Source organism: Centruroides vittatus, unplaced genomic scaffold (assembly GCF_030686945.1).
Source record: "Centruroides vittatus isolate TY-2023 unplaced genomic scaffold, ASM3068694v2 scaffold_861, whole genome shotgun sequence".
Lineage (NCBI taxonomy): Eukaryota > Metazoa > Arthropoda > Arachnida > Scorpiones > Buthidae > Centruroides > Centruroides vittatus.
Window position 1 is genome coordinate 255150 of NW_027122718.1, and position 21449 is coordinate 276598.

A 21449-nucleotide genomic window follows, 5' to 3' on the forward strand; every position below is an offset into this window, starting at 1 on the left:
TCATGTAATTTGTTGTTGACTGTTAAACCATGCTATTGTATTTCATACTTTCTCAAGTTATATTAGCATGCACACATGTATAGAGATGATAAACATTGTGTTTTATTATTGTGTGGAATGCATTGTTAATATGAGAATTATGTTTTACCAGCAAATTTTAGTTAATTTTTCTTTTATACTTACAAGTTAACAATAATCAAAACAAACAGATTCAAATGGCAAAATATCAAAAAGAAAATGAAATCGGTGTTCCTTCATGACAAAATTAAAGTATTAGATTGTTTACAGGTATAAAAATCACCAGCTATAGTTACTCAATCCTTTGTGGTAAATGAATCAACTTTATATTAATTAAGAAAAATAAGATGGAAATTACAAATGAAGGAATATATTGTTTTTTACATGAAACAAAAATTACAAAGCTTGCCAAAGATCCCATTATTGGAAAAAGTCTTAGGGATTGGACTTTGAAGATCAATATGAGTAAAATATTGGTTAGCTATGAAAAAGTAAAATGCCTGTTTGATCAAGAAGTGCAAGAAATAGCAAAGAAAACCTGAGTTTTAAATTCATACAATGTTTCTGAAAGATGGTTTTTGAAAATTTAAGAAAAAGAATGCTCTGTGTAATGTGACAATTATAGGTAAGAAGTGTAAGATTTGAGAGAGAGAGGAATTGAAGAATGCATATTATATTATTGGAAACTGTTGCATTACTTTTAAAGAAAGGCAAGATATGAAAATTATGCATCTTTTAAAAGAACAAAAAGAATAAATATGTGCAAGCTATATATATTATTTTAAATTTTTACTATGAAGTAAAATAAATGAAAAATGTCTTTATTTTTGAATCGTGAATATATTCAATTCCGTAACCTCATTATTTTAATGTATTTTTCTTTTGTGTAAATTTTTCAGAACATAACTCCCACAAATATGGAGTTTATTGTACTGTACATATAAAATAAAATGTTGTTTCAGTAAATTTTCAAAATACATTATTTAAAATTTTAAATTATTTTTCTCAGAAATATCATGCAAGTATCCATGACTTAGAGCATTTAGGAGACTTAGGAACTGGTACTTGTGGTCATGTAGTCAAAATGAATCATATACCATCTGGAAAAATTATAGCTGTCAAAGTAGGTTCTTAATTATTTTTTTAATTTATAAACTTTATATTTTGTTAAAGAAATCTTGAATTATTTAAATTTTGTGTGTTTATAAAATTTTATAAAGCTTTCTAACAATAAATTTTATTATCAATTTTATAAAAATTCAAAATACTATTTAAATTTTTTTTTTTTTAGCAAATGAGAAGGTCTGGAAATAAAGAAGAAAACAAAAGAATAACCATGGATTTAGATGTAGTTTTAAGATGTCACGATTGTGCTCACATTGTTCAGTGTTATGGTTATTTTATTACGGAGTCTGACGTTTGGATATGTATGGAATTAATGGCAACATGTCTGGATAAGTTAATGAGACGTTTAAAATCTCCTCTACCAGAAGAAATTCTAGGGAAAATGGCTGTGGCTGTAAGATAGTTTTTCACTACAAAATGTATTTAATGAAATTCAATGCATTAAAAAATATTTGAATGTAAATTTTAGATAGTGAAAGCGCTCCATTATTTAAAAGAAGAACACGGTGTTATTCATCGTGATGTTAAACCATCTAATATTCTTCTAGATGAGAAAGGAACTGTTAAATTATGTGATTTTGGAATTAGTGGTCGTTTAGTGGATTCAAAAGCAAAAACACGATCGGCTGGATGTGCAGCATATATGGCAGTAAGTTTTGGCTATTTTTTTTTTAGTTATTAATGTATAGTTTTTTTTATTAGTACTAAATTTAATATATACATGCATGTCCAAAATTTAAGAACAGATGATGTTTGTACTGTACATGAGTAGAGATAACTGTAGGATGAATGCAGATAAATTTGACAAGAACTGTATTACTCAATATCTAACACAGAGTAATATACAACAACTTGTAGGATTTTACAAATCAAAGCACTAAAAGTAAAAAGGTACATATAGCAGTTGGACATAGGTGGAGAATGGATGGAAAGTGTTTACCAATACTCAGGCAGAGAGATCTGTCAGTATGGAATAGGTCCACCTCAAACTGCAAAGTAGCATTCACAACATCATGGCAGGCTCATCACCAACTGGCTTGGTGACTTTTTCTAGCTATCATTGCTAGAAATTGCATTCATCTTTAATTTTTTGACACGTATAGTTTCTTATTATGTAAGTTTCAGTTATCATGATCATGGCTATAGTTTATTTATCCTAATTTGGCACCTACTGTAAACAAACTAAGACACACCTGTTTATTGGCTTAAACTCACGTCCATCAATTAGAAACCGCGTTGCATTTCATTCGTCCGCAGAAAATAGTTCTTCATTATTTATAAAATCATTAATGAAATAATAGTCACTTAGCAATGATTATAAATGTAATTATTTCATATTTGTTAAATTGTTATTTTAATGAATATTTGCACATTCCGATATCACTAAAAATAAACTTTTTCCGGTCATGCGCACTATAATGTCTTGGCTTCCTTTTCCATTCATTACAATAACTATCATTATTTCAAACTGTGTGTTGTCGAATTACAAAAATGGAAAACTCGAATGTAAATACCATTAAACGTCGACAAGGAAAATCACCGAGGAGCTCGGATAAACGAACGGTATTAAATTTGTTTAATTCTCTAACTGAAACGAATCCAGAAGTCCGTGTGAAGGATATAGTGAAAATGGTAGCAAAGACAACAGGGATATCAGAATGGAGCATTTACAGAATTCACAAAGAATATTTTACTAATGGTAAAGTAATAACACCTTCGAAAACCCATAAGCGTACTCAAGTTGACAAATACGACGAATTCATAAAATGTGCCATTAGAGGTAAAGTACACAATTTTTATTTTTTAAATGACTTACCTACAGTAGATAAGGCATTACGGGCTGTTAATGATGATTCAGGTTTACCAGACTTTACTCGATCCACAATATATAATTCGTTAAAATTACTTAATTTTAAATATACAAACAGTAATAGAAATAGTAGATTAATTGAAAGAGGCGATATCATTTTATGGCGAAGACAATATCTACGAAAGATAAGAGAAATGCGTTCTTTAGGCCGTAAGATTTACTATTTGGACGAAACGTGGATTAATGCAGGCCATACCAAGAATAAAGTATGGAATGATTGTTCAATTACATCATATCGCGAAGTTTTTATATCTGGACGATCTACTGGATTAAAAAATCCTTCTGGAAAGGGGAAAATGAATAGTTCTTGTTCATATAAGCAGCAACACAGGTTTTCTTAATGGTGGTTTATATGAATTTGAATCAAAGTCAACAAAAGATTACCACGAAGAAATGGATGGCAATAATTTCAAAAAATGGTTTGAAAAAATATTATAGAAATTACAAAGTAATGCTATTGTTGTCATGGACAATGCTCCATATCACTCGGCTAAAACTGAGAAAGTTCCTAATTCTAGTTGGAAAAAAGCTGACATAATTTCTTGGTTGAAAAAAATGGAGTCGTAACGACAAAATGTCGAAAATAGAACTTTTGGATATTGTTAAAGAAGTACAACGTAAATACGATAAATATATTATTGACGAAATGGCCAAAGAAATAGGTGTTGATGTGTTACGTTTACCTCCGTATTATTGTAATTTAAATCCTATTGAATTGATTTGGGCAGATATGAAAGGTTACATTGCACGTCACAACACAACATTCACACTGTCGGACGTGCGAATTCTAACGAATAAAGCTATCGAACAAATAACCGAAGACGGATGGAGAAAACGTATCGAACATATATAAAAAGAAGAACGAACGTGGGAACTTGATGAGATTTCGGAAACTGTTGTAGAAAAACTGATTATTCGGTCGAACTCAAGTAGTGACGAAAGCGATATAAATGATTACTTTGAGCAACTATCTTCTGATACAGATGATTAATAAGATGAGTTTACACTGTAACTATTTTTAAAAATTTTTAATTATATAAATATCACATAGATAAATTCATACATTACAGTAACATTTTCCTGTAGAGGTTTGAGTATGATTTTCAAGGATTGCCAGAGAATTTGTTTTGTTTTGTTTTATATCTATTTAATAAAACAGTTGTGTAGATAAAAATTCTGAAGTATGTTCAACTACACAATTATAAATATGTTTTGTGTAAGTCTTAATAATATATACAGTCGACTCCACATAAGTCGACATTCCAAGGGAAAGTGGAAATGTGTCGAGTTATCCGATGTGACGACTAAAGCGAAGTTGGAAAAAAAACCACAAAACTACAATTAATAAAATACAGTAGTGCATTATACAGTAGTATGGGCTTACAATACATTGTGTCCTTTATTTACAATTACTCTGCAGATGAAAAACTGAAAAATTCTTTTAGTGTTGTTTGTTTTGAGCACTTGACTGTCTCGACTTTCTTTTTCAACCATCACGAACGCCTTTAAAACATCATCTTTGCAATTGTCAGTCGTTGGCAAGTAACGTCTAAGGATTCTTAATGCCTCTAGTGTGAGAAAATGCAAAATTGGATTCTGGTGTGACGTTGATGTAGATTGTATATTTTCTTTTTGTTTATCTGTTATTATTTTATACATAAAAATACGTAAAATGTTAAGGCATTTTTATTAATATGCATTATTATATTATTAAATATATTAATTATATATTAATAAATAAATTGACTCCCCCTTTTGAAAAAAATGAGTTTGTACCACACGTGCGGAGTGAATTTATTTTTTCAGGAGGGGTGACAACTTATCGGAGTGTGGGACGGCAAAAGTATGTCGACTTATCCAGTAGTAACGAGTTAAATGGTGTCGAGTAAACCGGAGTTTTCTAACGTTAATGCCTATGTAAGTCGGCCGGGATCACAGAAAAGTGACTACTTAACCGATGGTGTCGAGTTATCCGGGTGTCGACTTATAGTGGACTTGACTGTATTTAATAATAATTTTTGACAAACTATTTAAACAATGGAAATAATTTAAATGGCTACGTAAAAATGTTAAAGTAGGCTATAATAAGTTTTCTAAGTATTATCTCGGTAATTTTTAAATTGTTGTGACCACTCTGACCTACTTTAACACATGCAGAGAAAGGGGCTTAACTAGTCAACACGTGTCTAGCCACTTCCGATTGTGATTTGACCAATGAAAATCTCCGGTGGATTAATACGATAAATAGACTATAGATAAAACTTGTATTTTCATTTCTAATTAGCTAAGAATAAATTTATAAATCTTATTGATTAAATTTGGTATTAAAATTATGATGATTTTAAGCATTTTCTTTCCTAAATATATAGAAGTTAAAATTGTAAATTTTATGTCATTAATATTAATAAATACTTCAATTAAATTATTTTATTATAATAACTGGTTTTCTCAGTTTCGTAATGTTGTAGGGAAAAGTAGGGTAATGCCATGCACATAAGAGAAAACTAAAATAATACAGTGGAACCTCGCTTAATGAGCATAATTCATTCCAGAACCTTACTCGAATGTGAAACACTTGTTAAGCAAAACAATTTATCCCATAGAAATTAATGTAAAATACGATAATGCGTTCCATGCCGAAAAAATACTCAAATACTGTATTTACTTGCATATAAGATGAGGTTTTTATTCATTTTCACTGCTTCAATAACCTGGGTAGTCCTATATGCACGAGCGAAGGATCCTTTGCATTTTTACAATAATTTTTGTGAACCGTGTATAGCTCATGCTGCCATTATAGCAGGGTGCTATCGAGGTCAAGGTGAATGTCGCTTTTAAAAAGATGATCCGAAAATAGCTGGTCACTTAGCAATGATTATAAATGTAGTTATTTCATATTTGTTAAATTGGTATTTTAATGAATATTTGCACATTCTGAATCGTTAAAAATAAACTTTTTCTGTCACGTGCATTATAATCTTTTGGTTTTGCTATATGGGTATCGGGTGTGTGAAAAAGCATTTCTCAAGAGCTGATAGCAAAGTCATTCAGGAAATACTGCATTTCAAATTCACTCGACGGATCAGAGGACGATGCTTTGTGGAATGAGAGTGAAAAAGAGAATTGTAACAAAGCTTCGGAGGATGAGTCCGAGTAGACAAAAGGTATAGTGTCAAGAAAACATGGTTGTTTGCCTTAATACATGCATTTGATGATAATTTATTAATGATTAAACGAAATAAAATTAGAATTGTATTAATAAATCTAATTTTCTTTATTTTGATTTTTAAAGTCACACCTCGTCTTATATGTGAGTAAATACGGTATTTTACATACAACGTTTATTCAAAGAAAATTATACAATATACATTGTTAAGGAGTGTGTGAATCATCATCATCTTTTCTTCTAGCATGAAATGAACCAACCTGGAATGCGAATTCGATTTGCAGAAAACAAAAAAATCACAGAAAATGTGCACGATGGAGCACGTGCGTAATCCGGGACTTCCCCTCTCCTCGTCACTCATTATGCGAAACTTCACCGGTTAAGCAAGTCATTTTAAAAAAATTTGATTTGCTCGTTAAGCGAGGTTCCACTGCACACTCAAATTTATACAAATATCAAAACTTTATTAGTAAAATATAAAGAGAAATTTACAATTTGGCTTTATTTGCTTTACATACAAGTTATTTAAAAAATTTTTATTAATCAATTTCCAATGCTACCTGTTAAGCAGTAATATCTGATGTGGTCAGGCATTGGCATGCATAGTTTCACTTGAAGATTTACATAGAACAATAGTCACAATGAGTATACCTTCAGGAATAATATATGAGTAATGTAATTTGCATAAGTAGTGTAATGTTTGCAAATATTCCTCATTAATAAGAAAATGCAATATGAACTTATTAAACTTAATGAAATTAATACAAAAAATTTGTTTTTAAAACTTCTGTTTGAGAATATTTTTTATGATATAAGCAAGTAAAATCATATTATAGGTTACTTGAATGGAATCAGAATATTGAATTTTTTTGGAATAATATAAATAATTAATTGTAATAGTTAACATTTTATAAAACAAAATTATAAATGCACAGTTCAGAAAATTGACAAGATCAAGAAAACTATTAAAGAATATAAATAAAGAAAAAATTTATAAACTTGACAAACCATGTGCAAAAGTTCCTGTTTGCATTATTTGTTAAATCATATCAACCATTTAAAAAAATCTTGTTTACATCAGTTAAAAATAAGTGCAGACTTGTAAAACTTTAAATTGTATGTTTCTGTAAATAGAAACATACAATTTAAAGTTTTTTACCATTTTATTTATATTTTTCCTATAAATTGATTTTTTATATTCAAAATATTTTTTATAAAAATAGTATATAGCTTAATTTACTGCGGTTTAAATTATTTCAGCCTGAACGAATAGATCCACCTGATCCAAGTCAGCCTGATTATGACATTAGGGCTGATGTCTGGAGTTTAGGTATCTCATTGGTAAGTAGTTTTAATGAAATCCTTAATACAGTTGATAATTTAATTGATATTTAATCAAGAACTATACAGTTTTTAATTTTTTTCTATATAATCTGTTATTGCATTCATCTGTACTCAAGCTGTCCAACAAACCTGGAAACTGGGAAATGTCAGAGAATTTATTAGATTATTAGATCAGGGAAAAGTCATGGAAATCTCAGGAAATTTGGTATTAAACCAGGAAAACATAAAAGAAAAATTATTATTGTAGAGTGTATAATGCATTATATAAAGGAAAAAGTAATGACAGAAGTGATTTTAATGCATGTGTTGTTGTTTCACTTGACAAGCATGATGATTTAAGATTGTCATGCATGCTGATTACAAATTTAAGTATTATAATTGCTAATTTTTAGTCCTATGTTGTAAGAAAGAACAAAAATTTGAATAATGTGACTTAAAATTGTTTTATGACAAAAGATTAGCTTTTTTTTTCAATCACAAATAGTTTATTTATAAGCATTGTCTTGCACAATTCATCGAAAAGCAATTGGCAACCTTAAAGAGCATCTGGGTTACCATCTGTACGATGATATCATATTTGTATGATGTACGATAATGGGATCTTGTATGATAATTTCCGAAATACTTCTTACTCCCAAAATAACTGTTAATTATTGAACAAATCCAAATCGCAATCACTATTTTTGTGTGTATCGCCTTCTCGTTGATATTTTGTGTCTTTTTTCTTCACTAGAAAGCTACTAAATTTTCAGAAGTTTTTGCTTAGATACTACTGTATATTCTCAATTATAAGGTGAACTTTTTTCATGCTTTTCAATGCTGCTGACTGCTACACTTTTAGACTGAGTGACAAAATACTCAAATTGATGTGCAAAGAAAATCTGTACAAATAAACACACTGTCAAAATGCCATTATGCTTCAACTTGTACAAAATATAGGTACTCCATTAATATATTTAATTACAGAGTAGTTTTTATCTAATGAGTTGTCTAGAACTGAGGCTTTTTTGACATAAGGTAGCTTTTCTTAAACAAGGGGGTTGCATCACTCGAGCGGTGGACTAAAAATTTTAGTCACAAAAATTTGGAAAAACTAAGGTTTATGCATATGAAATAAGTATATAAAGAAAGGAGTGTGTTACATATTTGTTAATGCTTGATATTTTGAAATTGTATGAAAAAACATAAATTTTAGATTATACCCATTTAGAGGTTTGTTTTGCACCATATATTATAAGGCAAAGTCGTAAAAATTTCATTGTAAAATGGGATCTAAAACTTTTTCGTTGAAAGAGGAGGTTGCAGATAAAAAGTTTGAGATTCTGACATAGGGGGAACCTACTTTATATTTCTACAGAGAGACTGCATAAGTGTAACAGATCAAGATGGGTGTACAATAATTTTAAGGGGCAGATAAGATAATTTCCTCCTTTAAGGAAGTTACCATATTTATTCAATTTTAATGTGCATCCTTTTTGATCTTTTGAGAGCTGAGAAATGAAGTGTGAATTAGAATTGAAGTATAAATGAGGAGCTAGAAAGTAAAATGTATTAAGTGACAGTATTGTTTCCAATATTATAGCATGTTAAACCTGTTAACTGTAATTTGAACAGATTTCACTATGATTAAATTGATTTTACGTCATTTGAGTGTCACCATGTATCAAAATTTTGTTGATTTTAATTGTGAAATCTATTTTCATTTACAAGTTTTACTTGCTATAAATTTTTAATGTAAGTTACTAGACAATAAAGATAGATTTCATAAACCCAGTGGTGGAGTGAATAAAATCACTGAATGCTGGTAGTTGCCATGAGTTTGCACCTGGCCAACAGGCTGACCAAGTGAAGTTTTCTGGGTTTTATCACATTAGTAACACCTAAATAGGGACCAATTTTCCATCAAAAGTCCTCCCCGGAGGCATCCCTCTCGGCAGATGGCCCACATGTTGCGTTGCCATAGCCAAATACACCAAACCAAGCTTAGATTTCATAAAAACAAATATTTTTCTTTTTTAAATGAAAACATAGACCCTGACTGATCACTATTTTTAAAATAGGTAACTTTTCTCAACTATTTTGGTGATCTATCACTATTTCTCACTTTTTCTGCTGCTGGGAGCAACGTGGCGTTTTTTTATGCCAATTTGCCACCTGTTAGCCTACATCTTTAATTAATGTTTGAGATCTTAAATTGCACCATGGATGACTGTTCTCTGGCTGTTACACTTTGAAAATTTCAAGTTATTTCATTTATGAGGCTTGAGTAGTGATATATGGTTATCCATACCCATGGGTACCCATTTAAAACTTGTGTGTATAAAATGAAAATTGTAAATGTGATTAGTAAATATTTTTCCTATAATTTAATCTGTTCAGTAATTTTTAGTTGAACGGTTTTTTAATGAATTATCATTTGAATTTTTCAAAGATCAATTTGCAAACAAAAACTTTTAAGTAGCTGACTGAATCTTTTTAGAATCATGGAATTATTAAAATTATTAAGATAATTAAAACATATTAAAAAGAAAATGTATTATTTTTTCATTAATAAATCCATTACAAAAGTATAAATTTATTAAATTGCTCTTTTATAAATTTTACAAATTTTATAAAGTATTAATAAACCAGAAAAATTTAATCAGAAATTATTTTGTTACACAATCAAAATTAATAAAATGATGATAGAACTGGTACCATTGTAATTTAAATGGTACCAGTTCTATCATTATTTTCCAATTTTAATTATTCCAAATTATTTTTAATTTTTTTGAAGTTTTAGAACTAGTTCATTAACAGTAAGAGGTTTGAAAAGAAAAATACCGTAGTTCGGGGAGAAAAAGTTAATCTATATTAGTTTATTGGATCTCTCAAATTTACAATTTTTCCGAAAAAGTATTTTAAAAATTTAAACGTGTCGATTGATATTACATTAGGGACACTGTAATACCTTGGTCCGATCTCTTTCTAAGTGTTCTGAGACGATCGTCTCTGCATTGAAGTTTTATAATAATTTTTCACATAAGCAAATAATATTAGTCTTAAAATTATCATTTAGAATATTTTTTAAAGTAAAAATGTAAAAATAACATGTAAAAATTTTAATAGTTAAAGTAGTCATGAAATTTTAAAATTACAACTCAGAACTCCATAAAAGTAAGTGTTTGTATTAATTATTGGAAAATGAAAATAAAAAAATACACTGTGTGATCTATGTAGAAGTTTGATACGTGCAGTTAAACGGTTGGGATTCTAAAGCATCAAAATTTCGAAATGCAAAGTGTCCCAGAGGACAGCTTTCATTTTTATTTTTAAATGCAATCTGTTTTTATCCTGAGGAAGGGCATTTAAAATGACTGAAAATGTTAGAAAAATTAAAATTTGCACTGCATTTAAAGGTATGTGTGGTTGTTTTTGTAGTTTATGATGATTGCAGTTTTACTGAATAGTTTAATTTAAAATATATGCTTTCCACCTCAAATTAGTAGTGTCTTGCCCCCATACATCATACTTTCCTGCTAGCAATAGAGTAACTCCTTTCGGGGGAAATTTTTGAATTGAAATAGTGACTTCCAGTTTACATTGGACATTCATATATAGTTAATCAGGGCCTTCTGCCCCTAAGCTATCATGTCTTGGCTTTGATTCATCTAACTTTGTTCTTCAGATTTAGGAAGGACAGACTGATACATGGATGTTAGTTACAATTTATAGGTCTACAGTTTTTTGGAAATTGCAGCTTAGTAATTGAACAGCTTAACATCAAAATCTTAACACAATAAACTGAAAACTGTTTTTAATTTCTACAGTGAGTTGTTTTCAGTCAGTCCGGGAAAAATGCATGTTTTCATCCTGGAAAATCTGGAAATCTCAGTGAAATTGAAAATTGTTGGACACGCTGGTACTTTACATTTTTACATTAATTCCATTATATACTTTGTTGTTCACTAATGTTTTATTTACTGGTCAAACTATTTTATCTATATATATAAAAACGAATGTATGTCTGTCTGTGTGTGTGTGTGTTTGTCCTTCATGCATTACCACACCATTTATCCGATTGCCATGAAACTTCGGGAAGTTGTTTAATACACTCCCTCGAAGGTTTGTGGCATATGTGAAGACCACCATTTTCCCCCTTTCAAAAATATATTTATATATGGATTAAGGCTTTCATGTCCAACAGATGGCGCTAACTTCCGACGACTTAAGTTTGCTTTTCTGTGAGGCATTATGCTTTTCTGCGAGAATGGACTAAAGCAGATCATTTTCTATCTATCTATATAAATAAAATATAACGTTTGTTTGTTCCTACCGATTCCTTTGAAATTTCGACACAACGTTGCATTCGAATACGCACGTGTTTTTATATAATATACATGTCAAAATTCCCCCTACTGGGGGAGATGGACGGGATTGAGGCTTACAATGAAGAACTCGGCTTCTATTATACTATTTTACATGCGGTTTTTTGCATTTTTGATTGCGTTTTAATAGGTTACATCAACAGAATATACACTAAAAAGAGATTTTTCGATATTTCCTTGCGGGGGAGAGGGACGGGATTAAGGCTCACTGTGAAGAACTCGGCTTCTATTTATACTATTTTAGATGCGTTTTTGATTGCGTTTTAATAGGGTACGTCAAGAGAATGTACCGTACAGTTAGTTAGTTAGTAGTTAGTTATTTATTGATTAAAATACCAAAAAGGTACATTCCCGATACCGTAGTATAACATAACCGGGTGCAAGCGCGACAAATGATAAGATACATTAGATGAGAGTGTAGATTACAATACATAGGAACGTAGATACGGCAAATTAAAATACCGTATACAGTGTAAATAAAAATAATAATAATACAATGATGCACTCAAAGTGCAAAGACATGACAAAGATAAGATTATTAAATTTATACATGAGAATTAAAATGTAAAACAAAGTTATGATAAAAAAAAAAGGTGGGATAAAATACAGTTAAATACAATACAAATACATATGATAAAATAAAGAGAAATAAACTGCAATATTTACAAATATTTACAAAATCTACAATGAATTGTGCAATACACAAGCAGAGGCTGGAAGAACATGCTGAGGAGTAGAATGAGAATCGCCGCTAACCGTTGCCAAGAATTCAGTAGGCAGGTACAGATGTTCTTTTAAAATACACAGAAATAAGGTGGAAAAAGACACTAAGAAGGGATTTTTTTGAAATTCACCCCACGGGGGAAATGTTATACATTTATAATAGATACATTTTGAGCCACAACAACGCGTGGCCGGGTCAGCTAGTTACTAATAAATATCCTTTATTGAATAAAAATAAATTATAAATACTTTTATTTAGTGAAATCTTCTTTTTCACATTTTTTACCTATAACCTGCTGTGACTATTCAAACTCTAGAAGAGTGCTTGCAATTCTCAGTAAAAAGAAAATAAAACAGTTGAAATAAAATATTATTTTCATACAACAACAATAACAAATCTCTTGCTAGTTTAGTAACTTATTGGGGTGAAACAGCTCAGTAGTTCTGATGAATCATAGAATGATACCAGAGGAAGCATAAGATTTTAGTAGGGCCATCCATGTTAGTAAGGTTTATGGAGAGAGATGAAGCAATGAGTGATTCACAAGTAGCATTTGACCCAGATGGGTGGCCCGTTTTCCATGTCAGGAGTGGCTGATGTATAAACACCTGACTTTAGGTATCTAAGCACACCCATAGAGGAAACAAAAATTGTTCATGTTCTGTGTGATACTAACTCATGGTGCCTGGATTGACAAAACTCATGTTCAAAAAAATTATTGCAGTCTTTCTAAGTTACCAGTGTCAACATACAGTACTGGCCCAAGTATGGCTACTGAATCACAAACATGTTTGATCCAAAAAATTCATTGCACAAGAGTTCTTCAATGTTTTTCAACCTTTGCTATCTCACAACACACTTGAATCTATAATTAAATTTCTGCAGAAAAATCACATTATAAACATTCTATTGCAATATTACTTGCTACTTAACCTAATTCTTTTTGTCTATATTTTTTGAAAATTAAATCTTAATTTGCATTTAAAAGTGGCACGATAATTGCCTTTAGAAACCTGCCCAATGTCTCGCTGTTTCTAAGTTAAAATAATTTGAACTAAATAAGGACAATTATAAACACTGTCGCACCACCATTTCACAAAGGTTCCCTGAAACAGGGCTCCTCGTGGGGACCCCTCTATCTTGTGTAAATTATAAATACATTTTTGATTTAAAGAAAATTTCATTTTTAATGAAATAACCTAGTGGTATTATTAAATTATTTTTCATAAAAGATTATAATAGTATAAAAGATTTCTTTTGTTATGTTAATATTAGTAAAAGTATATTTTACTATTGAAGTTTATATTAAAGAATTAAAGTTTTTGTAAATGAGAGCAACTATTAATTCTATTACAAATGTTGTTTTCTATAGTAAAGCAGCCAAATCCAAATAATATTACATTTCATATGTCTAAAATCCAATCTAAACTAAAGCTCAGATTTGTTGAAATATAGTATTCTACATGGTATGTGTTTAAATTTGATGTGTGCATATGTGGTGTGTGTACAATATACATCTAGTATGTTATATAGTGTTAAATTATTTAAGGACTTATTAAAAAGAAATATCTTATAGGTGGAGTTAGCTACTGGAAAATTTCCGTATCAAGACTGTAAAACAGATTTTGAGGTTTTGAGTAAAGTACTTCAAGAAGATCCTCCACGTTTACCTTCTGATAGTGATTTTTCTCCAGAGTTTTGTGACTTTGTACAACAATGGTAATAATTTAAATATAAATGCTTTTGATTAATTACAGTGTGATGCCCATGCATTGATATTTCATAACAATAAATTAAGTTAGGAAATTTTTTTATTACGTGATCAAATGAGAGTTTATAAAGTTAGGGAAATTTAAAAACTCACACTAAAAATTGTATAATCTCTTGATAATGATACTTGTCATATTGAAAGAACCTGTGATATAAGAAATATAGAAATATTGTATTAACGCTGAACTCAGTGCTCGTTATCAAGAGATTAAATGAGAGTTTATTTATTTATATAAAGCAAATTCTCACAGTGGCGTGCCATCCATGGAAGCTGTCGAAGCACTGCTTTCCTTGTATTTTCTAAAATATAAATACAGTAGAGCGTTGTTTATCTGAAAGCCGATCAACCGAAACGTCGGTTAACCGAAAGTTTTCCAGTCGGACTGTGTCGTGCCGGATCGAATGTTTTTGATACTAGATTAACTTCTAAAGTATAATTTTTTTTGTTTTTATATTTTTCAATATATTTATTTTGTTTGTACAAAATAAAGAAATCATTTTTAACAATTCAATAGCCACAGTTATTATTATAAAAATTTTTGTTAGGCTTAAAATCGATGAAAATTCAACACAAAGCGATACGCAACGGAGAAAAATTTCAACGTGGGATAGGTTAATATATTTTTTCATACATAATCGGTTATCCGAAAAATAAGTTATCCGAACTACCCCAGTTCCCAATTGATTCGGATAAATGACGCTCTAATGTACTTAGTAATTTGTTTGATCGTATTCTAGTTAAACAAAACACCAAATTTGATTCAAATATTCGAATTACATGAACAGAGAAATGCTACTAAATCTTACAACACCCTCAATGTTTGTGACAAAAAAATGATTAGTATAAATACCGCTCAGTTCATACATTATATTGGATGTGTTCTATGCTACACTTTACCGCAGACTGTTAGTGGATGGGCCCTTAAGCTGACAGGAAACAGTTTTGTATAGTATAGGTCTCCCACCATAGCAGTGGGTGCTGCAACAATATCTAAACATGCCATCCTATTCCTGTCTTCTCTCAGAATGTCTGTCTGTTAGGATGTCCCAGTAAAAGCCAGAGTGCCTGGAAAGGCCGAGTTCTCTGGTATGAGGGAATAGCGGATGTATATGAATGAGGGTGTTGAGAGAATAAAAGGAAGAGATGGATTGATGTGCACGATGGAATGGTTTGCACTAGATTATTGTTTTATCTTATCTAAAATCTAATCTGTGACGTCAACCCAACTGTTGAATGAATCCAGATAGCCTAATTTCCTTTCTTTTTAATTTTGTAAACTTTATCCCCTTTTTATCATATTTAACCAATATGTTTTCGTAAAAAGTTTCTTTAATATCTTATCTTTTAAATCTTTAATTCGATAAAAGTAATTGGATCAGTTTTTAACACTTCAGATATTTTAAATATTTCTTCTGTGAACAAGGGTATATATCCTTTTCTAAATGGAGTTTTGTATTTACTTATTCGTATTTTATTGCCTACTTTATATTTGGGTAGAGATATAATTTTACTTTTAAATACACTGGACGACGAAAAAAAATAATGCACCATGAAGGACTTGTTGGATTTGAATAAAAATTGGTATGTCACATCATCATAGCTAGATATGTAAATGATTAGCTTTTGGGATCAGGTTCTTTTGTTGTATCGCCACCAGAGGGTAGAAAAGTGCTTCCTCTGTCTGGTATAAAGGTGCACGCTGTGACGACTTGTGCATATGTCCTGCGCTTGTGTTGATGGTTGTGACTTCGTTGAGTGACAGACATGCCTCTATGACACATTCGACGGCCTTACACTCAGTTAAGTGAGTTTGAGAGAAGGAGAATGGTCATATCGCCGGATTGGCTGCCATCTGAACCGTTTTGATGGAACTGTTAGGATGTGTTATGAGCAGTGGGTATGTAGGGGAACTCATGAACGGCAAACAGGCTCCGGACGCTATCGACAGACCACCAAGCAGGAGGATCATCTCATTGTATGTCAAGTTTGGATAGCGCCTACAGCTTTGTCGTCTACCATTCGTGCAGCAGTGGCACCTGTGTTACAAAATCATGTATCCAGCCGCACCATTTCCAGGTGCTTAGTAGAAGGTAGATTGGTCTCCCGACGCCCAGTATGTGTTCTACCATTAACGGCCACCCACCAATGCCTCTGTCTGCAGTGGTGTCTTGCACGACAATCATGGACAGCTACCGACTGACAGCGTATTGTCTTCAGCGACGAATCCCGCTTTTGTTTGGGGGATACGATGGCTGTGTGAGGGTATGGTGGCCCGCTGCTCATGGCATCAATCCAGCCTATACTGTGGAGCGGCACACGGGCCCAACCCCCGGTGTTATGGTGTGGGGAGCCGTAACATATGACAGTAGAACACCTCTAGTTGTCATGCATACTACCCTCACAGCCCAACGATATGTGCAATACATCCTCCGGCCACATGTGTTGCCCCTCATGGCAGGGCTTCCGACAGGCGTATTTCAGCAGAATAATGCCCAGCCACACACCGCAGTGGTCTCCCAAGCATGCCTACATAACATTGCCACACTTCCTTGGCCTGCACGGTCTCCAGATTTATCGTTAATCGAACATGTGTGGGACTATCTGGGACGCCAGCTGCGACAGCCACGGGATCTGATGCATTTTGAGTCCCAGTTGCATCACGCGTGGACAGATATGCCACAGAACATTATATGGAACCTTTATGCCTCCATGCCGAGGCATATCACAGCTTATATCCGCACTAGAGGCGGCCCAACGGGATATTAGTGCCTGCACTGTATTGAACATTACTGCACAATAAAGTATGTTTTTGCTTTATGGTTGCAATCATATACCTGTCTAGCTATGACAATGTCACATACCAATTTTTATTCAAATCCAACAAGTCCTTCCTGGTGCGTTATTTTTTTGTCGTCCAGTGTAGATTATTATAAACTGTTGATTCGTTCTCTTTTTTACTTGCTTCCATAGGTGTCATTTTGATTGATCTATGATAAGAGTTATTATAATTTTTAATTAACTTATCTAAAACATCTATCCATTTTCTAGTGTTGTTAGCAGTAAAACATTTCCACATTTTGGTTTTTAGAGTTCTATTAAATCTCTCCACAACTGAGCATTTTATTTCTATATTTTCTGTAGTAAACCAATGTATATTATTATCTTTAAACAACTTGTTGTGTCGCTTTATTGATAAACTCAGTTCCTTTATCTGTTTGCAGCTTCTCTGGCTTTCTTTCCTTAAATATTTTGGCAAATGCTTTGGATATTTCTTTGCCCATTTTTCTTTTTAATTGGAATAGCCCAAGCATACTTACTAAAAATATCAATTACAGTTAAAATATAATTTGCATTATCATTGTAAGATTTCATATCAACCAAATCAGCTTGCCATTGATCATCGATGTGACTAACATAAGTTCTATGACTTTTGAATCTTTTTCTAATCAGTTTGTGCTTAGTATATTCCTCTTGTTGATGCAAAAATTCTTCTGTTTGTTTTCTATTCAGACCAGTTTTTCTTCGTAATTCTTTTATACCACAATAACCTCTTTCTGGATCATAATATATTTCTTTTAAGGTTTTTTTTTATTTAATGAGATATTTTAGTTCTACAAATTTCGCAAGTTTCTTTAGCTATCAGTTTACCATTTTTTGTTATGGTTTCTTGAATATCGTTTGTATTAGTTAATTTTTTGCACTTCAAGCAGTAGATTTCCATCCTTCTATTTATATAGGGAGAAATTCCTAAACCGAATTATTTTTTTAGCTTTAATTATTGGTTTTATTATAACTCTCGCTTCTCTCTCTCCAAGAGGATAAGAACCACGTGTTGGGTTTTCAATCGCATCTAAATCGTCGAGCAGTTGTCGATCGGCGATATGTCTCTGATCTGTATCTTTTGATTGACTATATGCAATATCGTGCTTCTTACAGGCTCTATTTATATCTATATTACATCATCTCTTTCTAATCATTTTTTAAGTTTGATAAAAGGTTCACAGTAATGAAAGCCAGGTATATGCATTTCTGGAGGATTCAGATGATCTTGAACCCATCCTACAATATCACCACCTCTTTTCTTCATTTATTTTGAAACAAGTTTATAACCATTTAATTTTACTTTCTTTGTATATTTCTCTAATAGGAAATATTTAAGGTCTTTTATAAATTCTTCTTCTGTTACATAAATTTCTTGCTCTGATAAAGTACCAGCTTTAAATAAATTTAATAATTTTTTGTAGTATTTATAAGCTTGTTTATATTCTTCTTTTCTCTCTGATAACTTAAATGATTTGTCAATGACCTTGATTACTCCAGCTACAGTAGATAAGGCTGCTAGAGGAAGTAATACAAACGCACTTAAACCAGAAGCGCTAAATACAAACTTTCCTATTGTTAACAATAAACCAATATTTCTATAGAATTTAAAACTCTTTCTGTAAACATATATTTTATTTTCCAAGTATTCTTCCATTTATAGAGGTAAAAAATTCTTTCTGTATTGCATCTTAGGATATATTGTCTTAAGATCTAGCAACAGAAAATCATATGCTTTCTCTGTCTGTTTTGTATATATTTTTTTAAATTGACATCAATTACTCGAATTATTTGTCAAATTTCTCCGTTTTGAAGTTTAAAGAGTATAAAATAATTACAGTTCTTTCTTATGTTAATTGGAGTCGAATAATAGGATTGAGGTACGTAAATAATTGAAGCATTTTTCTTCCTTCCTCTGATAAAGAAATCTACGATTTTAGATTGATCTTTTTCTGTAATACGATCATTGAAAACAATGAGATTTTTTATTGATGGATTTAAACTATCGATGTCAATCATACCCTCTATGCTCAAACGAAATAACAATTCCCTTTTAAATTTTTTTGAATAACTCTAATAACTTTTTTATTTTTAACACTCAATATATCTTTTTCTTCCAACTCATCAAATTAAGTAGTTTTCTTGAAGTTTTTCATATTTTGGTTCATTAATATCTTTAGCACATATGTATAAAGCATCAAAATTCAGTTGATCACAAATTAGATTTAATAAGAGATTTGTTTTTTCACATCCTGATGGACCAACAATTAAGAGTCTGAATGGATGCTTAGGTAATAAAGGATTCTGATTAGGATCTTCGTATTCATCTGGTTCTGTATAATCTTTTATCTTAATCATTTATTTGTTTAAAAATTTCAGCTGGAGCTAAATGATTTTTCAGCTTAGTAAATGGATGAAAGAACAAAGAAAGCGTTACTTATTTTGGCTAAGCAGAACAGAAAACTAAGAAAGAAGAATGGAGAACAATTATTAGGTAAAGCAAAATACGAGGAAAGTCTTTCAGAGTTTCAGAAGCCAGTTACACAGAAATTAGACATTCCTGTACAAGATGTTAGACAACATTTAAAAAGCTATTGAATTGAAGATGCTATTCATAATTCCTTCTACCATTGATTCGTCATTCCCTCAACTTCCTGGAGCTGAATCGACTTTAGTCGAATCCACACCAAAAAAGTAGTACAGATATACTGCAGAAAACTTAGATGAAGGATTAGATGTTTTGTATTTAAAAGAAAATAGCTTTATTTTACCATCACAATTAGTTAATAAACCTAGTGAAATAGATGAAATGCTGGAAAGAGTAGAAAGAAGAACTAAATCATTAGGTTTGTTAAAAGGAAAAGTAAACACAAAATTAAAGAAGATGAATTACTAAGAAAAGCATATGAAGAGGAGTTAAAATTGTATCAGGAGGAATTAAATTTATTTAAACTTTATAGAGAAAAATTGAAAGTTTTAAAGTCTGCTTTGCAATCACTTAAAATTAGTGGAGATGGATTAGTTAGTGAATCAGAAAAATTAACTGATAAGCTGTTAGGTGGAGATAAAAAAGTACATAATAAAATTGTTGAAGTTCTAGATCTATTACTAAATTCGGGTGAAATAACAGCTGATAAGGTGAAAGAATATTATTCAAAGTTTTTATCTAAATAAATGAGTAATTATATTAAGATCAGTGTTTATCTCAGCAAATATAAAAAAAAGTAAATTGAAATCAGCTTTAAAGAATGGTGGCGAAATAAATTTACAAATAGATAAATCTAAACCTTCTAATCAAGATATGTTTTTAACAAAAACTCAAATAAAAAATATTAATGAAGGAAAGAGAATAAAAATAAGTAGAATGCAATTAAAAAAGAATGGAGGCTTCTTACCATTTTTAATTCTTATTCTATCTGTCTTAGCTACAGGAGCTTTATCGGGCGCTGCAGGATGGGGAGTTAAAAAAGCTTTAGATAAAGTAACTGGATCGGGATGTAATAAAAAAAAAACGTGGAGGCTTTCTTCCACCAGGCCTTTTAGGTCCAATATGGCCAAATTTCAAACTAGGAAAAGGAGTGATTCAAAATTGGGAATATCCAACGAGATGATAAACAATGAAATAGCAACAATTGCCTTAAAAATCTGGCTATAAATTGGCTAATTAAATGATTCTCAATTATTTAATTAACCAATTTATAGCCCGATTTTTAAGACGATCGTTGGTATTTCATTATATGCTCGTCGAGCTTAGTGATGTTTTATTTATATTAGATGATAAACAATAATATGAAAAGCGAAAAAGGCTTTAGAGGTATTTTTATGATTTGATCTATTACCAAAAACAATTAGAAAATTTGAAAACGGTATAATTAGTTTAGCTATTTCAACCGGAGATGACTGGGTTTGTTGTTATAATAATCCCAAATATCCTTTTGTCAAATTCATTGATCCGTTTGGTGAATATAAGTTTAAAAATGTAAGATTGAAAAGAGAGATAATACCTAAAGAAAATATTAAATATTTAAAAGCATTAAAAAAGAAATAAGATATAACTCTAGTTTTCTTCAGAATCCTACATCTTTCAGATGTGGTTACTATTGCATGAAATACATAGCAGACAGAAATAAAGGTAAATCTCCCGTTGAAGTTTTATACTCATTTATGCAAGAACCGAGCGAGTTTAATGAGAATTTTGTTTTATATAAATGAAACTAATAGTCTTAGATTCAAAAAATGCTGAT

The 21449-nt window shown here is 31.0% G+C and overlaps 1 protein-coding gene across 1 annotated transcript in view; it reads left to right on the forward strand.

Annotated features, from left to right (window-relative positions):
- hep (hemipterous) overlaps window positions 1-21449 on the forward strand; it is a 74176-nt gene that overhangs the window by 42115 nt on the left and 10612 nt on the right. Inside the window, exons 4-8 of the mRNA XM_067288361.1 lie at window positions 1028-1141; window positions 1310-1537; window positions 1613-1792; window positions 7440-7520; window positions 14191-14333. Coding sequence (XP_067144462.1) covers window positions 1028-1141; window positions 1310-1537; window positions 1613-1792; window positions 7440-7520; window positions 14191-14333 — 746 coding nt within the window. The remainder of the gene's footprint in view (window positions 1-1027; window positions 1142-1309; window positions 1538-1612; window positions 1793-7439; window positions 7521-14190; window positions 14334-21449) is intronic.